Genomic DNA, 10078 nt, shown 5'->3' with positions numbered 1-10078 from the left:
ATGTTCCTTGTTTCTGTGCTCTTGTGCGGACTGATCCTCTGTCCTCTGTTTCTCAGGCTGCTTTTCCCGTATTTCTGGTCAGACTTTGTTTATCACACAGAACTGGTGCGGATTTTACTCAAATTCGTGTCTCGCAGAAGAAGGCGACCTTTGTTTTTCGCTTTGGACAGATTTTTAGAACAGGTCGAAAAGCGGCCGAACAAGCCGTTTATTGTTTTCGAGAACGAAATGTACTCGTTTAAAGACACAGACAGAGAGAGCAACCGAATAGCGAACGCGTTGCGCGCCGCTTCGGTTCTGACGCCCGGAGACACCGCGGTTCTGTTCATGATGAACGAGCCCGCCTTCATCTTCTGCTGGCTCGCGCTGGCCAAGCTCGGCTGCGCATGCGCACTCCTCAACACCAGCATCCGCGCGCGGAGTCTGATCGCGAGCTTCAGGTGCTGTCGCGGGGCCACCGTCCTGATCGCGTCAGAGGGTGAGAAACACACACACTATTACCTGAATATTAGAGTAAAGCTGTACTCAGTATTATTTAAAAATGATAGGTCAGCCTAAACGAACATTCTGAATTAGAAAAAAAGATTTCATAATTTAATGGGAACATTAGCAAAATGTTTTTTTATAACATATTTGTGTTAGCTGGAAAATACGTAGATAAGTATGTATGCCTTTGGGAAATAAAAAAACAGAATAGTTTACCGTGTTTACTGGTGAAAAAAGAGACATAGTTTTATATGTTTAAATCCCTGGTGCTCTTCATATGTCGGTCAAAAATGAACACTTTTTATTTTTTATTTCAGTGACATGAATGTACTATATTTTAGTTTGATTATGTTTTATGTAATATTTTGTATTTTTAGGCGATTTTATGGTACTAAATTATATTTATGCAGTAGTTATAATCTTCTATAATCATTTTCACTTTTTGAGCGTATATATAAAAATGTTGTGTTTGTTGTGATGTGATCATTGGGTTTGTTGTGATGTGTTGTGATGTGTTTGTGTTGTGATTTTGTGTTGTGTTTGTGATGTGTTTGTGTTGTGATGTTGTGTTTGTGTTGTTGTGTTTGTGGTGTGATGTGTTGTGTTGTGATGTTGCGTTGTGTTTGTGTTGTGCTTGTTGTGATGTTGTGTTCTGTTTGTGTTGTGATGTGTTGTGATGTTGTGTTGTGTTTCTGTTGTGATTGGTGTGATGTGTTGTGATGTGTTTGAGTTGTGATGTTGTGTTTGTGTTGTGATGTGTTTGTGGTGTGATGTGTTGTGATGTTGTGTTTGTGTTGTGATTGTTGTGATGTGTTGTGATGTTTTGTTGTGTTTGTGTTGTGATGTGTTGTGATGTTGTGTTGTGATTGGTGTGATGTGTTGTGATGTTGTGTTGGGATGTTGTGTTGTGATGTGTTGTGATGTTGTGTTTGTGTTGTGATGTTGTGTTGTGTTGTGTTTGTGTTGTGATTGTTGCGATGTGTTTGTATTGTGATGTGTTGTGATGTGTTGTATTGGGTTGTTGTGTTGTGTTTGTGTTGTGATGTGTTTTGATGTTGTGTTGTGATGTTGTTGTGTTTGTGATGTTGTGTTGTGTTTGTGTTGTGTGTGTTGTGATGTTGTGTTGTGATGTGTTTTGTTGTGATGTTGTGTTTGTGTTATGATTTGTTGTGTTGTTGTGTTGTGTTGTGATGTTATGTTTGTGTTGTGATGTATTGTGTTGTTGTGTTTTGTTGTGTTTGTGTTGTTGTGTTGTGTTTGTGTTGTTGTGTTGTGATGTTGTGTTGTGTTTGTGATGTTGTGTTGTGTTTGTGTTGTGGTGTGTTGTGATGTATTGTGATGTGTTGAGTTGTGATGCTGTGTTTGTGTTGTGATGTGTTGTTTTGTGTTTGTGTTTGTGTTGTGATGTGTTGTGATGTTATGTTGTGTTTGTGATGTTGTGTTTGTGTTGTGGTGTGATGTTGTGTTGTGATGTGTTTGTGTTGTGTTTGTGTTGAGGTGTGTTGTGATGTTGTGTTGTGATGTTGTGTTTGTGATGTTGTGTTGTGTTTGTGTTGAGGTGTGTTGTGATGTTGTGTTGTGATGTGTTGTGATGTTGTGTTTGTGTTGTGATGTTGTGTTGTGTTTGTGTTGTGATTGTTGTGATGTGTTTGTATTGTGTTGTGATGTTGTGTTGTGTTTGTGTTGTGTTGTGATGTTGTGTTGTGTTGTGTTTGTGTTGTGATTGGTGTGATGTGTTGTGATGTTGTGTTGTGTTGTGTTTGTGTTGTGATGTGTTGTGTTGTGATGTTATGTTATGTTGTGTTGTGTTTGTTGTGATGTGTTGTGTTGTGATGTTGTGTTTGTGTTGTGATTGTTGTGATGTGTTTGTGTTGTGTTGTGATCTTGAGTTTGTGATGAGCTGTGATGCTGTGTTTCGATGTTGTGTTGTGTTTGTGTTGTGAAGAGTTTTGTGTTGTGTTTGTGTTGAGGTGTGTTGTGATGTTGTGTTGTGATGTTGTGTTTGTGATGTTGTGTTGTGTTTGTGTTGAGGTGTGTTGTGATGTTGTGTTGTTATGTGTTGTGATGTGATGTTGTGTTTGTGTTGTGATGTTGTGTTGTGTTTGTGTTGTGATTGTTGTGATGTGTTTGTATTGTGTTGTGATGTTGTGTTGTGTTTGTGTTGTGATGTTGTGTTGTGTTTGTGTTGTGATTGGTGTGATGTGTTGTGATGTTGTGTTGTGTTGTGTTGTGTTTGTGTTGTGATGTGTTGTGTTGTGATGTTATGTTATGTTGTGTTGTGTTTGTTGTGATGTGTTGTGTTGTGATGTTGTGTTTGTGTTGTGATTGTTGTGATGTGTTTGTGTTGTGTTGTGATCTTGTGTTTGTGATGAGCTGTGATGCTGGGTTTCGATGTTGTGTTGTGTTTGTGTTGTGATTTTTGTGTTGTATTTGATGTTGTGATCTGTTTGTGTTGGGTTTGTATGTTGTGATGTTTTTGTGTTGTGTTTCTGTTGTGATGTTGTGTTGTGATGAGTTGTGATGTTGTGTTTATGTTGTGTTTGTGTTGTGATGTTGTGTTTGTTTTGTGATTTGTTGTTGTGTTGTGTTTGTTATATGTTGTGTTCGTGTTGTGATGTGTTGTTGTGTTGTGTTTGTGTTGTGATGTGTTCTGATGTTGAGTTGTGATGTTGTGTTGTGTTTGTGATGTGTTGTGTTTGTGTTGTGGTGTGTTGTGATGTTGTGTTGTGATGTTTTGTTGTGTTTGTGTTGTGTTGTGTTTGTGATGTTGTGTTATGTTTATGTTGTGATGTTGTGTTTGTGTTGTGATGTTGTGTTTGTGTTGTGATGTTGTGTTGTAATGTGTTGTGTTGTTGTGTTTGTGTTGTGATGTGTTGTGATGTTGTGTTTGTGATGTTGTGTTTGTGTTGTGTTTGTGTTGTGTTGTGATGTTGTGTTGTGTTGTGTCGTGTTGTGTTTGTGTTGTTGTGTTTGTGATGTTGTGTTATGTTTATGTTGTGATGTTGTGTTTGTGTTGTGATGTTGTGTTTGTGTTGTGATGTTGTGTTGTAATGTGTTGTGTTGTTGTGTTTGTGTTGTGATGTGTTGTGATGTTGTGTTTGTGATGTTGTGTTTGTGATGTGTTTGTGTTGTGTTTGTGTTGTGATGTTGTGTTATGTTTGTGTTGTCAGCGCTGCAGCGAGCCGTAGAGGAGGTGAGGGATGATCTGGAGGACGTGACCGTCTTCATCATGTCTTCATCAGAGCTCAGATCATCAGGCATGAAGAGTTTGAAAAGAGCAGCTCAGGAATCCTCCGACTCAGCCGTTCCTCCAGCACTCAGAGCAAGCGTGTGCTTCAGTTCCCCGGCCGTGTACATATACACATCTGGAACCACAGGTGAGTCCGTCACTCAAACAAACACGTACATATACACATCTGGAACCACAGGTGAGTCCGTCACTCGAACAAACACGTACATATACACATCTGGAACCACAGGTGAGTCCGTCACTCGAACAAACACGTACATATACACATCTGGAACCACAGGTGAGTCTGTCACTCGAACAAACACGTACATATACACATCTGGAACCACAGGTGAGTCCGTCACTCGAATGAACACTTACATATACACATCTGGAACCACAGGTGAGTCCGTCACTCGAACAAACACTTACATATACACATCTGGAACCACAGGTGAGTCCGTCACTCGAACAAACACGTACATATACACATCTGGAACCACAGGTGAGTCCGTCACTCGAACAAACACGTACATATACACATCTGGAACCACAGGTGAGTCCGTCACTCGAACAAACACGTACATATACACATCTGGAACCACAGGTGAGTCCGTCACTCGAACAAACACGTACATATACACATCTGGAACCACAGGTGAGTCCGTCACTCGAACAAACACGTACATATACACATCTGGAACCACAGGTGAGTCCGTCACTCGAATGAACACGTACATATACACATCTGGAACCACAGGTGAGTCTGTCACTCGAACAAACACGTACATATACACATCTGGAACCACAGGTGAGTCCGTCACTCGAATGAACACGTACATATACACATCTGGAACCACAGGTGAGTCCGTCACTCGAATGAACACGTACATATACACATCTGGAACCACAGGTGAGTCCGTCACTCGAACAAACACGTACATATACACATCTGGAACCACAGGTGAATCCGTCACTCGAACAAACACGTACATATACACATCTGGAACCACAGGTGAGTCCGTCACTCGAATGAACACGTACATATACACATCTGGAACCACAGGTGAGTCCGTCACTCGAACAAACACGTACATATACACATCTGGAACCACAGGTGAGTCCGTCACTCGAACAAACACGTACATATACACATCTGGAACCACAGGTGAATCCGTCACTCGAACAAACACGTACATATACACATCTGGAACCACAGGTGAGTCCGTCACTCGAACAAACACGTACATATACACATCTGGAACCACAGGTGAATCCGTCACTCGAACAAACACGTACATATACACATCTGGAACCACAGGTGAGTCCGTCACTCGAACAAACGTACATATACACATCTGGAACCACAGGTGAGTCCGTCACTCGAACAAACACGTACATATACACATCTGGAACCACAGGTGAGTCCGTCACTCGAATGAACACGTACATATACACATCTGGAACCACAGGTGAGTCCGTCACTCGAATGAACACTTACATATACACATCTGGAACCACAGGTGAGTCCGTCACTCGAACAAACACGTACATATACACATCTGGAACCACAGGTGAGTCCGTCACTCGAATGAACACTTACATATACACATCTGGAACCACAGGTGAGTCCGTCACTCGAATGAACACGTACATATACACATCTGGAACCACAGGTGAGTCCGTCACTCCAACAAACACGTACATATACACATCTGGAACCACAGGTTAGTCCGTCACTCGAACAAACACGTACATATACACATCTGGAACCACAGGTGAGTCCGTCACTCGAACAAACACGTACATATACACATCTGGAACCACAGGTGAGTCCGTCACTCGAACAAACACGTACATATACACATCTGGAACCACAGGTGAGTCCGTCACTCGAATGAACACTTACATTTACACATCTGGAACCACAGGTGAGTCCGTCACTCGAATGAACACTTACATATACACATCTGGAACCACAGGTGAGTCCGTCACTCGAACAAACACGTACATATACACATCTGGAACCACAGGTGAGTCCGTCACTCGAACAAACACGTACATATACACATCTGGAACCACAGGTGAGTCCGTCACTCGAATGAACACTTACATATACACATCTGGAACCACAGGTGAGTCCGTCACTCGAACAAACACGTACATATACACATCTGGAACCACAGGTGAGTCCGTCACTCGAATGAACACTTACATATACACATCTGGAACCACAGGTGAGTCCGTCACTCGAATGAACACGTACATATACACATCTGGAACCACAGGTGAGTCCGTCACTCGAATGAACACTTACATATACACATCTGGAACCACAGGTGAGTCCGTCACTCGAATGAACACGTACATATACACATCTGGAACCACAGGTGAGTCCGTCACTCGAATGAACACGTACATATACACATCTGGAACCACAGGTGAGTCCGTCACTCGAATGAACACTTACATATACACATCTGGAACCACATGTGAATCCATCACTCGAACAAACACTTACATATACACATCTGTAACCACAGGTGAGTCCGTCACTCGAACAAACACGTACATATACACATCTGGAACCACAGGTGAGTCCGTCACTCGAATGAACACGTACATATACACATCTTGAACCACAGGTGAATCCGTCACTCGAATGAACACGTACATATACACATCTGGAACCCCAGGTGAGTGCGTCACTCGAACAAACACGTACATATACACATCTGGAACCACAGGTGAATCCGTCACTCGAATGAACACGTACATATACACATCTGGAACCACATGTGAATCCATCACTCGAACAAACACTTACATATACACATCTGGAACCACAGGTGAGTCCGTCACTCGAATGAACACGTACATATACACATCTGGAACCACAGGTGAGTCCGTCACTCGAATGAACACGTACATATACACATCTGGAACCACAGGTGAGTCCGTCACTCGAACAAACACGTACATATACACATCTGGAACCACAGGTGAATCCGTCACTCGAACAAACACGTACATATACACATCTGGAACCACAGGTGAGTCCGTCACTCGAATGAACACGTACATATACACATCTGGAACCACAGGTGAGTCCGTCACTCGAATGAACACGTACATATACACATCTGGAACCACAGGTGAATCCGTCACTCGAACAAACACGTACATATACACATCTGGAACCACAGGTGAGTCCGTCACTCGAACAAACACGTACATATACACATCTGGAACCACAGGTGAGTCCGTCACTCGAATGAACACGTACATATACACATCTGGAACCACAGGTGAGTCCGTCACTCGAACAAACACTTACATATACACATCTGGGACCACAGGTGAGTCCGTCACTCGAACAAACACGTACATATACACATCTGGAACCACAGGTGAGTCCGTCACTCGAACAAACACTTACATATACACATCTGGACCACAGGTGAGTCCGTCACTCGAATGAACACTTACATATACACATCTGGAACCACAGGTGAGTCCGTCACTCGAACAAACACGTACATATACACATCTGGAACCACAGGTGAGTCCGTCACTCGAACAAACACGTACATATACACATCTGGAACCACAGGTGAGTCCGTCACTCGAACAAACACGTACATATACACATCTGGAACCACAGGTGAGTCCGTCACTCGAACAAACACGTACATATACACATCTGGAACCACAGGTGAGTCCGTCACTCGAATGAACACGTACATATACACATCTCAAGTCAAGTTTGTTTTATTATTATATTTATTTATTATTATTGATGTACAGCACTTTGGGCAACATTGGTTGTATTGAAATGAGCTTCATAATTTTTTTTTTTTTTTTAAATGTCACTGTTGCAAAATGCAGAGCAAAGCATTTGTTTGTTTTCAAACTGGAGGATGTATTTCATTATGTAGTGAACTGTGGAATATTCCTGTGGAGTGTGAAGCGTTTGCTACGCCTGTGTTTGGCATTGGCTGACGTGTGTTTGTGTGTGTGTGTGTGTGTGTTTCAGGTCTTCCTAAAGCAGCTGTGATCACTCAGACGCGTCTGCTGGCTGCTCTCGCTGTGCTGGCGGCGAACGGCGTAACACACACCGACGTGATCTATGTGACTCTTCCTCTGTATCACACCGCAGGCTTCCTCGTGGGCTTCATGGGCTCCGTCGAGACAGGTGTGTGTGTGTGTGTATGTATGTGTATGTGTGTGTGAGAGTGTGTGTTTGTGGTTGGTTGAGTGAGTGAGTGAGTGAGTGTGTGTTTGTGTTTGAGTGTGTGAGAGAGAGTGTGTGTTTGAGTGAGTAAGTGAGTGTGTGTGTTTGTGTGTGTGAGAGTGTGTTTGTGATTGAGTGAGTGAGTGAGTGTGTGTGTGTGAGAGTTTATGTTTGTGTTTGAGTGAGTGAGTGAGTGTGTGTGTGTGTGTGTGTGTGTGTTTGAGTGAGTGAGTGAGTGAGTGTGTGTGTGTGTGTGTGCGTGTGTGCGTGTGTGTGTGTGTGTGTGTGTGAGTGTGTCTTTGTGTGAGTGAGTGAGTGTGTGTGTGTATGTGGGAGTGAGTGAGTGAATGAGTGTGTGTGTGTGTGTGGGAGTGAGTGAGTGAGTGAATGAGTGTGTGTGTGTGTGTGTGTGTGTGTGTGTATGTATGTGTGTGAGAGTGTGTGTGTATGTGTGAGTGAGTGTGTGTGTGTATGTATGTGTGTGAGAGTGTGTGTGTATGTGTGTGTGTGTGTGTGTGTGTGTGTGTGTGTGTGTGTGAGAGTGTGTGTGTATGTGTGAGTGAGTGTGTGTGTGTGTATGTGGGAGTGAGTGAGTGAATGAGTGTGTGTGTGTGGGAGTGAGTGAGTGAATGAGTGTGTGTGTGTGTGTGTGTGTGTGTGTGTGAGAGCACTTTATGGCCTTCTGACGGATTAGTGTACACAAATGTTCCTCTTTAACCGGGTTAAAGGTCAAACACACACACACACACAGATCTCCCTATGCTGTTACGGATCACAATAATCTCCTCATTTTCAGGTTCAACTATAATATTACGGCGCAAGTTTTCCGCTTCTCAGTTCTGGGACGAGTGTCGGACTCACGAGGTGACGGTGATTCAGTATATCGGAGAAGTTCTGCGTTATCTCTGCAATACACCGAAGGTACAGAGATTAACACACACCACACAAACACATTTACACACTGCTGAAATCTGCGGTATGACAGTGTGCAGGATCTTACAGTGGAGGGTTATAGAGGTTAAAGTCATCGTGAAAGGGAAGTTGTGCTGGTCTTCTCTCCTTTATTGTGTCGTATATCGAGTGAAGCGCTTCTGGAACAACAACACATGTGGGCGGGGCTTGATTGTGTCTGTGGGGAGGTGATTGGATGATTGTGGTTTGCTATTGGCTGATCTCATGTGAGTGACAGGTTATAGCCCCGCCCTCGTCATCAGAGAAGAGAAGCTGCAAGAGGAACTTATTGTCATTCAACATTATTAACACAATAATGATGCGCGTCCATAAATCATTTAGAATAAACACTGCAATTAAAGTAAGAGTTGTCCATTTTGATTTCATGGTGACTTTCATGTACATTAGTTTATAGTCGTGTTTATGTCAGCTGACTGTGAAACAGATTTAGAATTTTGGTGTGTGTGTGTGTGTGAGAGAGAGAGAGAGTGTGTGTGTGTGTGTATGTGTGTGAGAGTGAGTGTGTGTGTTTATCGTACAGCTGTTACTCTCTGAAAACTGACTCCAGAACAGCTGGTTCTTCTAAATAGCTCTGACTCTGCTGGTGTGTCGTTTGCTCACGTCACACACACACACACACACACACACACACACACACACACACACACACACACACACACACACACACACACACACACACACACAAAGACACACACACACACACAAAGACACACACACACACACACACACACACTCCTGCTCGCTATCAAATGTCTGTTTTTCTGTTTGACGTTTTGGAGGGAAACGAGGAATCCTCTTACTTTGGTCATTGAAACAGGATCCTGAGGAGTGCATGTTTTCATGTGACACAGCTGTCGGCCAATCAGAGCGTTGGATCTAGGAATAGCTGATGGCCTTTCCTGGGAACGATCTCCTGAACACACTCCACATGAGGAGGAGATCACATTTTATTTCAGGTTTCACTGACTGTACATTCCAGCGCAGGTCTTCAAGTTTCCTCATGAGTGTGTGTCGTGAAGTCCATCTGTAATCAGTCTCACACACGTGTAGCTCCAGTCACGAGTTTGAGTGTGTGTGTGTGTGTGTGTCAGGTCAAGTCACCTTCATTTATAAAGCGCTTTTAACAATATGAACTGTTTCAAAGCAGCTTTACAGTG

General features: G+C 43.0%; 1 protein-coding gene across 1 annotated transcript in view; it reads left to right on the top strand.

Moving 5' to 3' along the window:
* Window positions 1-10078, top strand: part of LOC143749426 (long-chain fatty acid transport protein 2) — a 25698-nt gene continuing 15620 nt past the window's right edge. Inside the window, exons 1-4 of the mRNA XM_077241917.1 lie at window positions 1-478; window positions 3657-3863; window positions 7752-7910; window positions 8746-8870. Coding sequence (XP_077098032.1) covers window positions 1-478; window positions 3657-3863; window positions 7752-7910; window positions 8746-8870 — 969 coding nt within the window. The remainder of the gene's footprint in view (window positions 479-3656; window positions 3864-7751; window positions 7911-8745; window positions 8871-10078) is intronic.

The sequence above is a fragment of the Siphateles boraxobius genome, unplaced genomic scaffold (genome assembly GCF_051911475.1).
Source record: "Siphateles boraxobius isolate OS27281-9 unplaced genomic scaffold, OSU_SipBor_1 247, whole genome shotgun sequence".
Lineage (NCBI taxonomy): Eukaryota > Metazoa > Chordata > Actinopteri > Cypriniformes > Leuciscidae > Siphateles > Siphateles boraxobius.
The sequence above is the reverse complement of the archived record's forward strand: the minus strand, read 5'-3'. Positions and strand labels throughout refer to the sequence as shown.